The 19,317-nt window shown below is 39.0% G+C and overlaps 1 protein-coding gene across 3 annotated transcripts in view; it reads left to right on the forward strand.

Moving 5' to 3' along the window:
- Positions 1 to 19,317, forward strand: part of grik2 (glutamate receptor, ionotropic, kainate 2) — a 346,843-nt gene that overhangs the window by 293,955 nt on the left and 33,571 nt on the right. For all 3 annotated transcript variants that reach the window (XM_084942889.1, XM_084942892.1, XM_084942890.1), the window contains exon 15: positions 7,507 to 7,732. In XM_084942889.1, coding sequence (XP_084799015.1) covers positions 7,507 to 7,732 — 226 coding nt within the window. The remainder of the gene's footprint in view (positions 1 to 7,506; positions 7,733 to 19,317) is intronic.

Genomic DNA, 19,317 nt, shown 5'->3' on the forward strand with positions numbered 1-19,317 from the left:
GGTATAGATATGACATTAGTTAAACGAATCATACATAGCATTGCCAGACCTCTAGCTTATATATGTAATTTATCATTTCAAACGGGGAAATGCCCAAAGAAAATGAAAATAGCTAAAGTTATACCCATATATGAAAGTGGAAACAAACACATCTTCACTAACTATCGACCAGTGTCCCTGCTCCCTCAGTTTTCTAAAATATTAGAAAAACTTTATAATAATAGACTAGGTAAATTTATTGACAAACATAAACTAATTAATGAAAGTCAGTACGGATTTAGGACAGGAAGGTCAACTTCAATGGCTATCATTGATGCAATAGAAGAGATAACCAACAGTCTGGATAGAAAAAGACATGCAGCAGGGATATTTATTGACTTGAAGAAAGCATTTGATACGATTAATCATAGCAGATTATTTAAAAAATTAGACAGATATGGTATTAGGGGAGTGGCTTTGAAATGGATCCAAAGTTATTTGACTGAGAGACAGCAGTATGTGAAGATGGGCGAGTTTGAATCGGGGTATTTGGGCATTAGCTGTGGAGTGCCACAAGGATCAGTTCTGGGACCAACTCTATTTAACCTTTATATAAACGACATATTTAATGTATCAAAGTTATTAAAATTAGTCATATTTGCTGACGACACCAATATTTTTTATTCTAACGACGACCATAGTGACCTAGTACTTAACATTAATAACGAGTTAAGGAAATTAAAAATATGGATGGATGTTAACAAATTATCTATAAATTTGAGCAAAACCAAGGTAATGTTCTTTGGGAATTACAATGTAAATGTAGATACTGTAATAAAAATAGATGGTGTAGTCATAGATGTAGTATCAGAAATAAAATTCTTGGGAGTAATGATTGATAGCAAATTATGCTGGAAATCACACATCAGACATATACAAAATAAAGTGTCCAAAAGTATCTCAATCATAAATAGAGCCAAGTTCTTCTTAAACTGCCATGCAATGTTTTTGCTATACTGTGTACTAGTCCTACCATACTTGACTTATTGTGTAGAGGTGTGGGGCAATAATTACAAAAGTTCTCTGCATCACCTGGTTATACTACAAAAATGTGCTATAAGAATAATGTATAAGGTAGGATATTATAGTCACACTAATATTTTGTTTTTGCAGTCAAAACTATTAAAATTGATTGATTTAGTTGAATTCTCGACTGCTCAACTACTATATAAGGCAAATAAGGGTATACTGCCAGAAAATATCCAAAAGCTCTTTACACATAAAGAAGGAGGTTATAATTTGAGGGGATGTAGTAACTTTAAAAGGCAGATAGTTAGAACCACCAGGAAAAGTTTGTGTGTGTCTGTGTGTGGAGTGAAACTTTGGAACAGATTGGATGTAGAGCTCAAGCAATGTCCAAATATTCATCTGTTTAAATTGAGGTACAAAAAATGTATATTGTCAAGCTACAAAGAGGAATCGAGTGTGTGATTGTTTATCCAGGATAGTAAATAACAATATATTCCTTGTATGATTTTTTTTTCTTTTTTTTTTTCTCTCTTTCTCTTTCTTTCTTCTTTGTTTATATATAGAATGTTAACAACAAATACTTATATAAACAATTATCTTGTAGAGTTGAAATGGACACTGTTGATATTGTCTTATGCTGTTGTTATTACTGCTATCTCCATTATTAGGAAACAGTAGACCAGAATTAATTCTCAAAAGTAAAATTGATAAAGTTACTACTATACAATGGAAGCAAACTTCATTGATATTTTCATAGCTAAAATATAAATAATATATGGAGAGGATGTAATGACCATGATGGTGATGACTGTGATACTCAACGGTGGTAACAAAGACTGTATTACTGATGCTTAATATTTACACTACTGTATGTTGTAATTATGACAATGTGATAATTTTATAATTGTAATTGTATGTCACAAATATTTAAATGTACTGCGTAACTACAAAATTTAAAACTCAGATAAGATTGTAGGGGTGGGAGTTAAAAAGCTTGTCTTCATCCCACTCCTTTTCGAGCTAAACTTTTTTTTTTTGTTTTTTTTATTGTGTGTGTAATTGTATATTACAATTGTACATTACAATAACTTTATTATTATTCGGTTGCTCGAATAAAGATATTCATTCATTCATTGTTCTGTAAATAGTTTGAAATGTTTATTTAAAAACGCCTTGGCTGCGTTTAAAAAAATAGCTGCAAAAAACTTTGTTGCTTGCCAAACTGAGTTACTTTTTTGGAGAAGTAACTATATAATTAATTGCCCAACATTGGTCATTAAATACTGTCTTTTGCAGACAGAGTTACAGACTCTCTCCCAGACCACAGACTCATACTCATTATACAAGTCAGAGCTTTATAAAAAAAATAATAAAAAAAAGTTAGTTGTGTTTTTCGAAATTGGAGTTCAAGTTATTTTTACTTCCAATAGTGTTAACATACTACACAGGTCATGAACAAGATTTATTTATTAACTTTTATTGTAAGTGGGCTAAAGCAGTTAATTAAAAGTAGTCTAACATAAATGTAAATGCTGTAATTTGATTATTTTAATAAACATGTAACTTGGATGGATAAGATGCTGGCGTGACCACAGTGCACACGTCTGATGTCGCTCACGGTGGTCAAAGGGACGCTCAGGGAGTTTGTGTGTTCGCTCAGACACGTGAAAAATTAGAGGGAACATTGGTAGCCAGTCTTGTTAATGATCTCACTGAGGGGGTTCAGGCCTATGCAGAACAGCAGTGGGGACAGAGCATCTCCTTGGTAGATCCCACACTTGATGGTGACCTGTGCTATGGGCTTGAAGTTGGCCTAGCATGTTGTCCGCCACATCCCCATTGAGTTCCTGATGAAGGCTCTTAGGGTTCTGTTGGTATTTTATAGGTCTAGGCATTCCGGGATCCAGGTGTGGGGCATCGAGTCATATGCCTTCTTGTAATCAATCCAGGCAGTGCCTAGTTATGTAGTCTTGGCTGACTGTCAGACTGACAGTCTTGGCAATCCCTTTCTGTGCCCCGTATTCTTGCAGCAGGACAATGACCCCAAACTGTCACGGTCTGCCAGGATGTGGTGATGAGGGGAAGGAGGACCCAAATGCTAGACTCGGTGAACTGCGGTGAACAGTGTGTTTTTTTACAGTGCAGCAAATATAGACAGCCGATAAATCCCTGTGTGTTCCCGACTCCCGTTCCGTGTTTCCTCTTTGTGCCTGTGCTTTGTGTCTCCGCTCCCTGTGAACCATCCACCTGCTGCTTCCTCGTTCCCACAAATCCTCCTGGGGAAAAACACACAAAGGCAGCTTTTAGAAAACTCTGTACCACACTGTAAAGAAGCTCCTCCGATGAGGCTTGATCAGCGCCAGGTGTGTGTGAAGATCCTTGGGTGTGACCGGTCAGCTGGCAGGGCCATACCCTCCAGGCCTGAAGGTGCCTGTCACGACCGCACCCACACACACACGCACACACTGCTCACAAACATACTGGCAAAGTCATTAAGAACTATCTTCAGCATAAAGAAGAACAAGAAGTACTGGAAGTGATGGTATGGCCCCCACAGAGCCCTGATCTCAACATCATTGAGCGTATGTGGGATTACATGAAGACACAGAAGGATGTGAGGAAACCATCCGCAGATCTGTGGCTAGTTCTGCAAGATGTTTGGAACAACCTACCAGCCGAGTTCCTTCAAAAACTGTGTACAAGTGTACCTAGAAGAATTGATGCTTTTTTTGAATCCAAAGGGAGGTCACACCAAACATTAATTTGATTTAGATTTCTCTTTTGTTCATTCACTGCATTTTGTTGATTGATTAAAAATAAATGATTAACACTCATATTTTTGAAAGCATTTTTTTGTTTACAGCATTTTTCCTCACTCGCCTAAAACTTTTGCACAGTACTGTATATACACATATATAAAATATATTTAATGTCTTATTTAAAGTAGAACTAACCTCATCTAGTTCTCTATACATATTTACGATAATAATGGCCAATGTATTGTATTGTAATGTATTGTTATTAATTATTATTATGTTATCCATTGTTATAATCCATTGGTTTATGCAAGCATGGCTCCATGAGGCAAGCCAAAAAGAAAAAGTGCAGACTCCCAGTAGGCAGCAGTCTACCACCTACTGGCAGCCAGCTCTTTGCAGGCTGTTCCATTTATGCTGTTGAAAGGGAGTTTTTCCTTCCCACTGTCACCAAAACACTTGCTCATAGGGGGTCAAATGATTATTGGGGTTTTGTGGTTTTTTTGTATTATTGTAGGGTTTACCTTGAGGTGATTGTTGTGGTGATTTGGCGCTGTATAAATAAAACTGAATTGAATCAACAAACTTTGGTACTCTCACTGATTAAATTAAAAAAAGTTTAATGCTTTAGTTCACTCTGTATTTAGATCTATTTTAAAACGTCTATTCATCTCCACAATTTTAGGGAAAATCATACTTACTTTTACAACTAAAGTCCTTTATAGATGGTCATAGCATTCTGGGCATGAAACTGCCCACAGTACCAAATTTGAACTTGGAAGAATTAATTACCTTGAGGACCTTTGACTGAGATGTACTGCTGCTTTTAAAGGAGTAGACCACACCATTCTCAACATGACGTGTCTTGACAGGAGACATCAAAAATAGTGTCAAAGTCAACATTTATCACAGAGAACCTTCTGACTTCACCTTGGTATGTCTACATAATCTTCATCTTCTAACCCCTGGAGCTAATTTTAAAAAAATGGCCTAGTTTACCTTTTTTTTTTTTTTTTTAACAAAAGGATTGATTCTTATATACAGCTGTTCTACTCTACTTGATTTTCCTGACTCAAAGCACAACATGGCTCATTCACCCATTTATAGAAGCCTTTCAAATTTCCCTGCTTAAGTGCTTTCTATTTCTAATTCACACGCATTGATACTCTGGATGCATCGGAGAGCAACTTGAGATTCCGTATCTTGCTCAAGCATACTTGGTATGCAGAGGAAACAGAAACAAAAGCAAAAAGAGCTACAAAGTCCAAACAAAACAGAAAACAGACCAGTGGCTGACCCGGCCAAAGGACAGTCAGAGAGGACTCTGACTGTTTGGAGGTTGGGCCAGTCATGTATTGAGGTCTAGAGGCAGAGGCCAGTGCAGGCAAAACAGTTCAGGAAGTCTGCCAGGAGTCCAAAAACTGAGATGATGCAATTCAGGAGGCCTGCCAGGTGGCAAGCAGTGTAGAAAAATAAATTCAGGGAATCGGCCAGGGGAATGAAGAATGAATAAAATGAAGGAACCCTGGGAATGGGCAATTGAAGAGACGTGGCTTATCTTGCTGCAAAGATGATTAATTGGAGGCTGGTATTGATGAAGACTCCTCAGGAAGCAAAGCCAGTGGTCAACGAATTGGAAGAGAAGATAGAGACCCTATGGCTTGGGTTCAGCTTACAAGGGACCCTCGGCCTCAGGGCAAACAGGACCAACTGGCTCAGATGGCTCGGACCCCACTGGTTTGGGTGGTGTGGACAGCACTGGCCTGAAGACCACTGAGAAGAGGTGATCAAGAAAACCTGGAAAGCGGAAGCAGAGGAAGCTGAGAGTGTGGTGGTGGCAGGTTCCTCTTCTTCAACCCACTGGCCATGGCTGCAAAGAGGAGCAGATATCCTGCAGCAGCTTTATGAAGGAACTCATTTACCACAGCAGTGACATGAAGGAGCTTGTCTACCGTCTTCCTCCCTCAGTTCTGTTAACATATTTTCCAAACGAGAAGTCTTTGGAGAAGTAGAGGATTCTTCTTTAATCATGCATCTATAGTGACCAGCATGGCTGACAGTTTTTATGTTAGGGGACTGGACGATGAGGTCAAGGATTTTTTGCACACTAGTCATTTCCTTTCTGTACCTTGAAACAACCAAATACAAAAACAAGCCAGTATATACACACCAGGTGATTAGGGAGATGGGAAGCGCCTGGGAACACAGCTGAACAGACTGACTAACGAGACAAGAGAAAGTAAAACTAAACACAGGACACACACAAAACAAAACAGGAAATAACTAACATTGACACCAGGAATAAGACACACGAGCTTAGTACAGAGACAGAAGACAAAACACAGAGACAGAACCAGAACAGACAGAACAGTTTAACAGTTTAAAGAAATCATTAAAAGCTCAGAATTACCATGACATTATACCCATGATGAGTATATATAAACCTTTCAAAATCTGTCAATTTAAGACTTTATTTAAGAACATACAAAACACATTCTAAATTCTAACTAACATCAACAGCAAAGATGTGGATGAACCAGGATATTTTAAAGCATTTACAAATATAAGGCCCCTTCAGTGTCATCAGTTTCACTGAGGGTTTAGCAGAAATAAAAGAAGAGGACAGCATTAGCCTTCCCATCGTGGCAGAAGCAGGTGGATGAAAACTTTATTAAACTGGTGATGACTTAAGAGGATCAGCCAGCACAAAGTATTTTGGTAGCTTGTACTTGTAATTTTGAATTTCATAAGATTTTGATCCAGTATTTCTAAACTATGAGGATGTAACATATTGGATGGATTCTTTTGAACTATTTTGGTTTGGCAGCTATTCATTGTATGCACTAGTTGTGTTTCCCACCACCTCTCGCATGGTTTGAATGAAATCAGCTCTGAATTCCTGCGTGTAGGCTCTTGGAAAAATACATTGGCTGTCTGCCTGACTTAGAGTATAGGTGGTTATCTGACTCTCTGTGTATTCACAGCCACTGCTCTCGCCTTATCAGCAGTCTGAAGCTTGCATGCTCAATTGCCTGATTTGTCAAGAGTGACTCCAAAAGATTCTGATAGGCACTCCACAAATCACCCAGTTGATCTAAAATATCGACCAGCCACAAAAAGTCATTACACACAATAATGGCGGGCAGGACCTTGAAGATGTGACTTAATTACTTTTCAAATGGCTTCAAAAATGGCTTCAAATCTGCCTCCCCAGACAGTAATGTGGTCTTGGACTTTTCATGGTGATTACAGGTGTACTAAGTTGGGCACTGTGCTCTGCTACTGAGAGTACCCTGCTGCTGCTTATGCCTGTAAGTGTTATCAGCTTTATGGGCATCAAAGAAGAACTTTATGGTCATACAATTTCAGACTGTTCACACTGCTGTTTAGCATGCTTGTCTGCTTCAACTTATATTCCACTTGTAAGCGATATTGACGGAGGCAGGCAGAAAGCACGACGTACTGCTATAGCTCCAAAAAAATTCTACTAAACCTAATGAAATTTGGAAAGTAGATGATTGCATGCATTGGCAGTATTTGAAAGTGTGATTGTATGAATGTCACTCACACACACACACACACACACACATTAACTCTTTATGAATCTCTAAATTTAATTTAGCATGATCAAAACATACAGTACATGGCTTTTACAATGAATACATTTAGCTAAATTATAAATTGCTTTGTGTTTAAGTAGTTAAATATTCTTTTCTCACATTACACTTCTATGTCTCCTCAGAAAACCAAGATCTCAACATATGACAAAATGTGGGAGTTTATGAGCAGTCGGCGGCACTCTGTGATGGTGAAGAATGTCGAGGAAGGCATTCACCGTGTGCTCACCTCGGACTACGCATTCCTCATGGAATCCACCACCATCGAATTTGTCACGCAGCGCAACTGCAACCTCACACAGATTGGAGGCCTCATTGACTCAAAAGCCTATGGGGTCGGGACCCCAATGGGTATGTGACACATGTTATAATGATGTGTTTTGCTTAGAAAAAAATGCTCTTAAGGTTGTAGCATATACAGTATTTTTTTCTAGACTCTACAAACTACTTAGAGCGATCTCTTTTGCAATGCATTAGGAAATCTGAAATCAAGTTTTAGTTGCCTTTTGAGTTTCTGTTTCTTTGAAATGTGCTTCCTTTCTGCTCTTCATTGGCAACGTCAGAACTTTGAGCCAGCATGAAAAGTGTAAGACTAACTCTCCAATTAGGGGAAATATCTGCAGATGCAGTTACTAGCTAACAAATTAATATTGGTTTTTTTTTTTGTTCTTTTTCTTATTTAACAGCAGCTAACGAACCGAAAAAAAACATCAGGATATGCTTAAAGCTCACCTCGGTATCTCTGTCAATGGACAGAAGTGACCTTCGATAATATACTATTTTCAAAGCCTCCTTGAGAGTAAATAAACATGAACACATTGATAGCTGAGGTAAACAGCAGACTGACAGCTTACTTCAGAGAGGAACAGCAGCCAGAGTTGTTTGTCCTACAGCACCCCCCATAGAAAACAGAATTCAGTTGACTCCAGTCTGCAATCTACTGACCTCTAGTGGTGAGATTTTACACACTCTCTTAAAATAATAAAATATAAATATATAAATATATAAAATAAAAAAATATCAATAAGTTTCAGACAAAGAAACATTGATTTCAGTCCAGAAATTTCCTTCATTATGCCAAATTTTAGGTCTTAAGTGGGTTATTAACATAAAAGGTCAGGTCCTTTAACATAGGTATCTCTTTTGGAGCTTGACTCAAGTGTAATTGCAAAGAACATGTTTTTGTTGCAGAACAGCACCTCAGTATATTAAGTGGCTGTACACTATGGAGGTTAAAAAAGCAGTTATTGTGAAAGCTTTATTGATGGCTCTGTAATGGAAGCAAAAACCAATTTTCCACTTTGACACTGCACTTGAAGGATAGAGGTCAGAGCCTAATTATTGTGAGCCCTTTAATTAGATGATTGATGTTTAGTTCATAATAGGTGTCATCGTTTGATGTTGAACAGAATCCTGATTATTATTTTTTTGTTATTTTGTTGACTTCACAGTGGCTTTTAAACATATTTTATGTCATTCCTTTACCACATAATTAGTGATTTACTGGTAATATAGCCTACTTCTACTGGTAATGTAGTAGTAGGAAGGATCAAAGAGATGATTCTGCTTTGATGTTTCATAAATCAAGATCATGAATATGTCGAGGTGTGGTATACTTTGCTTTGTTGTTGCACATTAAAACCAAACTTAACCGTACCTTGACAGTTTACATTGCAACACATGTCAGAGGGTAATCCTTATGGAGGAATGCTTAGCCCCAGGATTGTCCCTGCTATCTTCAGCATGCAGAAGAACAGTGCAACACAAAAAGAGAGGTGAAAACATAGGGCATATTGTTAAACACTTTATTAGATTAAGCAGCAGATTTCAGAGGTGGAAAGAGTACTAAAATATTTTACTCAAGTAAAAGTACTATTACTTTGCTGAAATTTTACTCAAGTACAAGTAAAAATACCTGTCTAAAAATGTACTCAAGTAAAAGTAAAAAGTAGCTCATTTAAAATGTACTCAGAGTAAAAGTTACATAGTTACTTTTCTGTCAGCAGGAGGACAGCCGCTTCTGAGTAGTGCAAAAAAAGACAGTGGGATATAAATCTCAAAGTAGTTCTTTTTTAGTGAAAAGAAAAACTTTACAAATTAAAGTGCAGTGGCAGTTAAACTGCAAGTCTATACATGAAAATGGATAATGGTCACCAAACCAATCAACCAAACTGTCAGGTATCACAGTGTTTTCAATACAAAACCATATCATTCTTTCACATGAGAATGTGTTCTAAACTGTCAAATAAGAGAACAAGTCCTGAACTGAACGGCAGCTTCTTTAAAAATGTTTTTTAATTTTTTAAACTTGGCCCTGCCCTACTGTACCTCTAGATTAAAGTTCCTGTATCCATCCTAGAGTGTTACTCTCTGAACCTCCTGTTAATTTTGAGGAGCAGTTGATTTTCAAAGTTAGTAGAGTTCATCCTTGCTCACTTTGCAGTGAACAGTAGTCCAGCACAGCTAAAGAGACGCTCGAAGGCAGCTGAGGCAGGCAGGCCAGTGTTAAGTTTGAGAGAAAGTTTTTTGACGTCCCTAATAAGACATCAATGCATTACATAGCTACCGCTGGTAAATTATACCAATATACCTCGCGTTTTTTTTTCATTGGACAGTAACAGGCTAGTTAACGGGAGGTTGCAAGTGCTAATTAACAAGTAACAGAAGTCAGCTGTCTTTGACTAATCTAAGGTAAGTGAGCGCTCTGTTATTCTTTTGCCTGCAGTGTGAACATATGTGGGTTAAGTAAGAAAGTAGCCGCTTCTGTCTTTAATTTAACTATTTTTTTAAATAAATTATTATTATTAACAAACAGGAAAAACGTAGGTAAACACATTTTCTTTTGGCAATTTACCAACCCAGTAAAAAAAATGTAAGTTGCGTGGACAACAACGTGTACTTTTTGCTACCATAACGGTACGAGTTGTATTTAACTTACCTCTACATGCTTGCGCAGGTTTGATTTGGAATTTCTAAAAGCTGCTAACTCGGTCTCTCTGGGCAAACACAGCTTACACTGCATAATAAAGCTGTTGCCTTTCTTGCACTTGAAGCCGAAATGGTCCCTTAAATACGGCCAGGGGTTCACATCCGTTTCCTCGAGTTCAGGGTCAGCAGAATTCGACGGGGCTTCTTTTTTCACTGGATCCGTAACACCGATGTCAGACTCCATCTTTAACGTGACCTTAGCGCCAATTTGTTCTACTACCCATCATTCCCTGCAGTATTTCCGAAGCGCAATGTTTTTTGTTTTTTTTAATTTACTCAGTAACGGGTGTGATTGAAAACGTAGCGAACTACAATACTTTTTAAAAAATATACTTAAGTAAAAGTAAAATTACAGACTTGAAAAATGACTTTAAAAAGTACAAATACACAAAAAAACTACTCAATTACAGTAACGCAAGTAAATGTAATTCGTCACTTTCCACCTCTGGCAGATTTTCATAATTTGCTACAAATACAGTAAGACGAAAACTTCTTGCTAGGCTCTTTTACAGTTACAGATGGCAGGGATCTTGCAACAGTAACCTCACATAAATTATAAAATCAAGCTATAGCTTTCACAGAGAGGCGATTGTACTGTCAGTGTTATACGTCATTGTTATTAACTGGCTCAGAAGCAAAGGATACATTTGTACCATGGGCCACCTCAGGAATGGATAACTGGCTTTTGTTTTTATGTTCCCTGTAAAGCACTTTGTAACAGATTCCTGTCTTTAAAAGTGCCATATAAATTCATTTTACTTCCTTACCTCCTTACTCCAAATCAAAACACTCAAATGCAGGTTTAAAAAAAGTTTTAGTTTCAGACAGTTCGGCAGTACTCAGAACAGCCCTTAGATCCTCAAAGCTGGAGAAAACTGCACGTAAACTTAAACTCGGGGTGGGTATAGAGGAAAAAATGTTTTTCGCTCACCCTTGAGTGATGATGTCTGTTGAAGTGGGTCACTGTTGGTTGACACAAACTGAGCTGCAGGCTCTGAGGATGAAGCAGTTTCAAGCTAAGCCAGCGGCACTTCACTGTGGACCGGCAGAGGTGATGCGACAGCGAATGGCGGCTTGGGAGGTCACCGGTGGCGCAGCTTTGCAGATAGAGCAAGGCCAGCCCGTGCGGGAAACCTCTGGTTGAGGCAAAGCAGGGCTAGCAGCAAGGTCTGAATGGTGCAGCTAGAGCTCATGTCTGTCCCTAGGAACTGGTACAGGTGAAGAAACTCGCTAAACCCCTGCCGTCCCCACCTGAGGAGCAGATATGGGTGCAGGGACGGGTTAGGTCCTGGCCACCATCACGCTAGGCACAGGGACAGGTGCAGGAGCAAGCTGGATACCAGTCATCCCCACCCAAGGAACAGATATGGAGCAGGAGTGGACTGGGTCTCAGCTGCCCTCGCCCTGGGTGCAGGCAAAGCCCTAGCCGCTCAAGGAACCAGGGCAGGGACAGGGACCAGCTGGGCCCTAGCCACCCTCACCGGGGAAACTGGAAGGGTGCAGGGGAAGTCAGGGTCCTAGCCGTCCTGCGAGTAGGAACAGGCTGAGACACAGGTTTGAGATAATGACAGGAGGAGAGAAATGGTCAGGTTCAAAGTCAAATTCCGGGGAGAGAGTCTCAGATGCTGGAACAGTTCGTATGGATGGAAGTCAGTAATAACCAGTCTTCTGATAGCCCAGTGCAAATAATAAACAGTCTTAGATTTTGCTGGGCTTTTGGTTTGCTGAACAGCAGTTTTCAGCTTGTGGTGATTTGGAGGGAAAAAGTCAAACTCACTCACCACTGGGTACTGCTCCACAAGGCCCTGCCTCCTTTTGGCAGAGACATGGGAAAGAAACTGAGAGCTTAAACACACTGGATAAAGATGACTAGAAACAGGGAAGAATATAACTGAACTAAGTCTGACTAATGAAACAGGAAGTAGAACTTAACACAGTGCACATTGTCAAAAAGGCTAACACAATAAAATAATGGGCTGATTCTTATACAGCGCTTTTCTACTCTCCCGGAGTACTCAAAGTGCTATATACAACATGCCTCATTGACCCATTCACACCTACTCAAACAAGCACTTCTAAACACAAGTGCAACTAATAAACATTCACACACATTCACACTCCGATGAACGCATCGGAAGGCAATTTGGGGTTATTATCTTGCCCAAGGATATTTGGCATGCAGACTGAGGAAGCAAAGGATTGAACCACCAACCTTCCAATCAGTAGCTGATCTGCTCTACCTGAGCCACAGCCACCCCACAAAATAGGAAATATACTTGATTGCGAGTTCTCGTTGGATTGTTTGGTAGAGGCTGTATACCCAAGAACCAATTCCAGTTCTTGGTTGGTCCACTGCGCTTGCCTGTTGGTCTGGAGTTGGAAACCAGACGACAGACTAACCTCCAAGTGGTCAGTTCAATTCAATTTTATTTATATAGCGCCAAATCATGACGTGGGAGATAAACAAGCAAGTAAGAAAAGCCGATCAGCTGATCATTGATCAGTTTAATGATTGAAGTAGCAACAGGAGAGAGAGGGAGAGAGAATGAGAGAAGAAGAGGCAGCTGACAGCGTAAAGACGCAGAATAACTCCAGCTTTGTGTCTTTTGTGTCTCTTTGTGTCCATTCTAGCTGAAGTACGAGACAAACTGCGTCCCAAACGCGTAATATTTTTGCCCCCCCTGCAGTATATAAACTTAATAATAACTAAATTATTGTAACTGACTGTAAAAACTCAGCACAACAAAAATAAACTCCACCTAAACTTGGTTTATATCTGACCCAGATAGACTGCAGGTCATAACTTCTTACCTGAAGTTCAGTTCACACTCGGACCGGCGGCCGCCTCGGGTCTCTCCTCCTGCCTCCCTTTCCCTCATCCACCTGCTGGCCTCCACCCCTTGCTAATGTTACTGAATCTGTGGAAGCTCCGCCATAGCCACCACCAAACAACTGAGTTATTTTTACACATCTGCCAGCATCTGGCCAATCCACCACCTTTCACTGTTTATACCGTTATGGAAAAAAAAGGAAAAAAAACATCGGCCCATAAAAACAAAAAATCGACCCACCGAGTCCAGCTATGGTTTAGTATGTGTTTAGTAGTTTAGTAGTAATTTCTTTTTGTAGAGGGCTAGCAAAACAACCATTTTCGAGGGCATTGCCATATTGGAATCCCGACTTCTCTGACGAGGCTAACCAGAACGCCTTTTACTGAGTGTGACATCATTCCCAGGTCAGTGTTCCAATTTCCGAGGTAAGTCGAACGAAACACACGATGTAATGAATAACGACCCTATCTAAATCCCAGTAACGAGTAACGCGTTCCTGATTTTGGCATAATAACTAGTTACCGTGCTCGTTACCGCAATAATAACGTCGTTACTGTAATGCGTTACTTAATAACGCGTTAGTCCCTACACTGTTCACACGTGCGCAGTACTGGAGCGTAAGCGTTTTCGGCCGTTTCAATGTGGACGCACAACTCTGTGAAAAAGTCTGAAAACGCTAGTGTGGATGCGGGGCATTTTCAGACGAAAACGCCGTTTTCAAATGTATCTGGGCTAGTGTGGACATAGTCTTAGTCACCCACGTCACCCAGAATAGTATGAACATGGTCTTGTGACTGCAGCCACATGGCTGAAGGCAGAGGAATGCTATGCTTCATCAAGGGAGCACAGTTATCATTGTCACTGCTCAGGGTGTTTTGATTTCAATACATTAGACTTTAGTGTAACTTCTAAATAATAATCATAGTACCTCTACACGATAGAAGGTAGTGAACTGATACTTTTAATCTAATACGGACTGGAATGGAGCGCTTTTCTACTCTATCTGAGCACTTTTTATACAACTAATTCATTCACACAAGCACGTTGTTAAGTGCTTACTAAGTAACATTCATACACATTCACACTCCGGTGGATGCATCGGAGAGCAACGGGGTGAGTATCTTGCCTGAGGATATTTGGCATGCAGACTGGAGGAGCCTGGGATTGAACCACCAAGCTTCCGATCAACAGCATGTTGTCCCTCTGTAGTAGAGGGAGAGCTCTTTCTAAATATCTGTAATTATGCATGTTTTAGTTTTTCTAATAATTATAGGTGTGTAAACATTGTGTTTGCAGGGTGAAGGCATTACTGTATTTACATGCAGGAGGATTTCAAGCCTCACATTGGGGAGATTAACTTATGATGGCAGTGAAAGTGTTCACAGTGAAAACATTAGCATAGATTAATCACAGCAAAGGCTTTTAATGCTGCAATACAAGTACAATGAGCGACTCACAGATCTGTTGTAGGTTTATATGTTTCGCATAGTTGAGTGCATAAGGACAATGAAATGGTAATCCTTGATATAAATATTAATAATTAATAACAGTAACCCTGCACAATCAAATTTAATCAAAGCAAATTGAATGCACAAAATGGTTACTAATATTAAATGAGGAAGAGCTTTAGAACTAGAAAGCAGAAAGGGTACACAGTGACACAAGTGGTCTAAAATTTGAAATGAAATTAATTAAACAAATTTGCATAATTTTAAGTATAAGGATTGTAGCAGACTGAAAATTCCAAGGAATTTGCCAGGAACTGGGTATTGTAAAGAACTGGTTCTCGATTCTCATCCCTAGACATTTCTTAACCAATGAAAGAATCCTGCAGTTGTCTTCTGCGGTCTTTCAGGCCTTTTTCTGACCTGACCAGTGTATTTATTGTTTTTAAGAATGTACCTGATTATTAAAGTATAAACTGTGAATGTTTTGTTATCTATACATTCAGCGTGTTTTTTCAGAGCAATCATTACATCCTTCACCTCCTTCAACAGCTCTTTGAATCTCAAATTGAGCAGCAGGTACAAAATGCAAGTTTAACACTTGGGATCTTTTATATGTTTAATGTTTGATGGAAGGTCGTAGGAATAGGCCTTATCTGACCAGGAAACTATTTGTTAGTCAATTATTCAGTTTTGAAAATAGGAGACTGTGTATAAAGTTGGTTTTAATTCTTAAACAGTTCAATTCAATTTTATTTATACAGCGCCAAACCACAACAACAGTCGCCTCAAGGTGCTGTATATTGTAAGGTCGACCCTACAATAATACATACAGAGAAAAACCCATCAATCATATGAGCCCCTATGAGCAAGTAAACCTTGTATGTGAGGAGCAGGATTTTTAATTCAATCAAAACTGCTGATGCAACACTTTTGTTGAAGCCCTTAAATTAAAGCCTAATACCCAGCCTTATCTATCCATGAAGCCACACCAATTAGTTAAACTAGAGGAATGTCTTAAAAGCATAAAGGTCTTGAAGACCAATTTGCTGCTTCTAAACTCAGATAAAATTGAGGTTTTTACTTGCCCCCAAAATTCTTAGAAACATGGTGTGTAAATAGATGCTTACTGTAATAGTGTGAGGAGGGTATGTCTGGGTATGTCTGTCTTTCAGTGTGCATATTACACAAATTTGCCGTACCGCTTTCTTGCATTTGCACAATATTTTTCAATTTAGAGACACCCTGTTTCATAGTGATAATGAAAAACTAAATGATGCATTTATTATTTGTAGGTTGTTCTAAAAACATTCTGATAAGGGTTCACTTGATCTAAAATGCTACTTTGAAAGTACTGACAGAGACTAGAAAGAGACAATATTTGACTTCCGGTGTGGTGCTACAACAAGATGGACGTATAATAACGAGCTCCTCAAGTCGATTTGGACAAACTACCTCCTACTAATGTATATAACACTGATACCGTTTCAATCAAAGTATGGTCGGAGGGAGAAAGCTAAGGAGTCAGATGATGAATAAAAAAACGACTGATACACAACAAATCCCAGAAGTCCACCGGACAAGAGGAAAAAGACGACAGCGGAGAAACTATGCTAGCTGAAGCTAGCTCTGATCAAAATGCTCTGCTGCAAGCTCTAACAATGCTCCGTACAGAGCCAAAAGATTTTAAACAAGGAATGAGATGCGATCTGGACGAATTTAAAAATGATGTCAAGAAAGTTTTGAAAGAAGACCTTTCAGAGTTTAAAGGTGAAGTTATGCAGGAACTCCAGAGCCAAACAACCAACATAGCAGGAGCACAAACTCGAATAGCTGACATGGAGTTGGCCTGCTTGGAGATGAAAGAAACGCTACTGGCGGTGGTGAAAGAAAACTCGCAGATGCGGGACAAAGTTATTGATATTGACAGCCGCTCAAGAAGAAATAATATGAGGATTTACGGGGTGCTGGAGGGAAAAGAAGGAAGATCTGTCATGGAATTTGTTAACGAGCTGTTTAAATGCCACCTGACCTTGCCAGAGGGACTCGAGCTCCGTATCCAGTGGGCACACAGAGCATTGATACCAAAGTCGCCTGCTGTCTCTTCCCCGAGATCAAAAATTGTTAACTTTTTGGAGTTTCATGTTAAAGAACTGGTCTTAAGGAAAGCGTAGCAACAGAAGATTGAGATTAATGGCAAAAGACTTTGCTTCGATAACGACTATGCAATAGATGTCATGGAGAAGCGTAAGGCATATGAGCCCATTGAAGCAGCTCTGACAGAGAAGGGGATCCAGTACCAGACACCCTATAGAAAGATGCGGGTGTATTGGGATACCGGTCTGGTGATTTACAGCACAGCAGAGGAGGCAGCACGAGACCTGAATCGACGTGGATTCAGGGTGAAAGTGACAACAAAAGCAAACCTCGTAGCGGCTGCAGAGGAGCAACTGAACGCAGTGCTACCATGGAAACGTACCGTCGCCACTTTAGATAGCGCAGCTCAACGTGCGAGGGAGAGGCTGTCAGAATTCAGACGAGACACAGACCAACAGAACTGCAACGGATGAAAGGAAACAGGCTACGTTGCTGGGTGAACTGGGTGAACAATATTATTTTCTTCCTTAACCTCCTAAGACCCGAACTCTTCCACAGCATGCATTTTTAATTTCTCTTTGATATTTGGACATATTGAGACCTGATGAATGTAAAAACGAAGAATTACCAGATTATTTTTTTTACCCGATTTTTGTTTCTGAGAAAAATGAGAAATTCTGATAAAACAGTGGCAGTATAACGTCCTCGTTCGTGGATATCAGGCCCTTGTAGAGCAAAATTTAGTATTTTGGCCTAGACAACCCAAAATGTGACGTCCACATATATGATTTACTTTTGTAGAGTATTAGCTTAATACACTAATCTGGGTCAACTGAGTTACAATGACTCACGACTTAAGTTTATAGATCAGTACAACCGATAAGAGGGAGTGTTTTGTTGCAACCACCAAATGTTGGACAATTCTAGTTTTTGTGGGTTTATTCTCACAGCTAGGGAGGGCCCCCAATGTAGTGAGGCACAAATCCCTCCTCCCACCGACAGGGACTATACCTTTTTTGAAGTCACAGTGTTTAGTGTTCAACTGTTGTTTTTTGTTTTTTATGTTTAGAGCTGGACTGCTGCTTAAACTCATTAGAAATGATTTGATCATAATGTTAAAATACTGATGTTAATGGTCTAAATAATCCTGTGAAGCGTCAGAAGGTAATGACCAAATTAAAGAAAGATAAGTCACAGTTTATTTTTCTACAAGAAACGCATCTGTCTAGTCTGGAAAGTGAGAAACTTAAGAGGTTCGGATATGCTAACTCATTTTACAGTTTATATCATCATGGATGTAGAAGAGGTGTGATTATATTATATATCTCCGTTTCAGTGAAATTTTAATATATTAAAAAAAATTGTGATAAAGAAGGGAGATTTATTATTGTGAGAGGAAAACTGGAAAACGAAATGGTCACATTAGTTAATGTGTATGCCCCACCTAATAGTGCAAAACAATTATTTAAAACATTATTCGATACCATTATTTTAGAAACGGATAGAATACTAATATGTGGGGGTGATTTTAATATTGTGATGAACAATAATCTAGATACAACTAATAAGAATAAACCTACCAACCAGGTTATGAGAATGGTCAAGAGAATATTTAAAGAATACGGGATAGTTGATATATGGAGGGAGTTTCACCCCTGTAAAAAAGACTATACACACTATTCTCCCCCCCACAACAGGTTTGCTAGAATCGATTACTTCTTCATGAATAATAATGATTTAAGTAGGATAAAACAGTGTGAAATTCAACACGCAGAAGTATGTGACCACTGTGCAATCTACCTTATAGTTAATTTGAAAGTACAGGAGAAAAATACGTTATGGAGGCTAAATGTGGGAATATTAAATAATGTCTTATGTGGAGGAACTAAAGAAGGACTTTATTACCTATCAAAATGAGAATGATAATGGAGAGGTGACCCCAGTCATTTTATGGGATGCTCTTAAAGCAGTTATAAGGGGAAATTTGGTTGCTAAGACTGCCGCGATTAAAAAAAACAGAGAGGAGGTATACAAAAAAGAGAAGGAGAACCTTTTTTTAACTGAACAACAACACAAGACCACACAAGACCCTTCATTGCTTCCAAAAATGAAAGATATTAGGGATAAAATAGATAAAATACAAACCACAGAAATAGAAAAGAAGAATAGATTTTTAAATCAATCCTAATATGAAGTGGGACCAAGGGCAAACAAATTGTTGGCAAAACAACAGAAAAAAACAGCAAACAGATCGGACAACAAGATAAAGGATATAGAAACGAATCAAATAATTTATGACCCTAAAGAGATTGGAACTCAGTTTGTGAACTACCATAGAAACTTATACAATCAGCCTCTCTCCGCCGACATCGACCAAATAAAAGCTTTTCTTGAGAAACTGGATTTACCCTCAATTGGGAAAAATCATAATGACCATCTGACCTCTCCTATCACAGAAACAGAGATAGATAAAGCAATAAATAAATTAAAATCAAACAAATCTCACGGCACCGACGGTTTACCATCCGAGTAATATAAAACTTTTAAAGAACTTATACCACTACTTGAAAAATCA

This window comes from Perissodus microlepis, chromosome 11 (genome assembly GCF_051167445.1).
Source record: "Perissodus microlepis isolate ML-2025 ecotype Zambia chromosome 11, ASM5116744v1, whole genome shotgun sequence".
NCBI lineage: Eukaryota > Metazoa > Chordata > Actinopteri > Cichliformes > Cichlidae > Perissodus > Perissodus microlepis.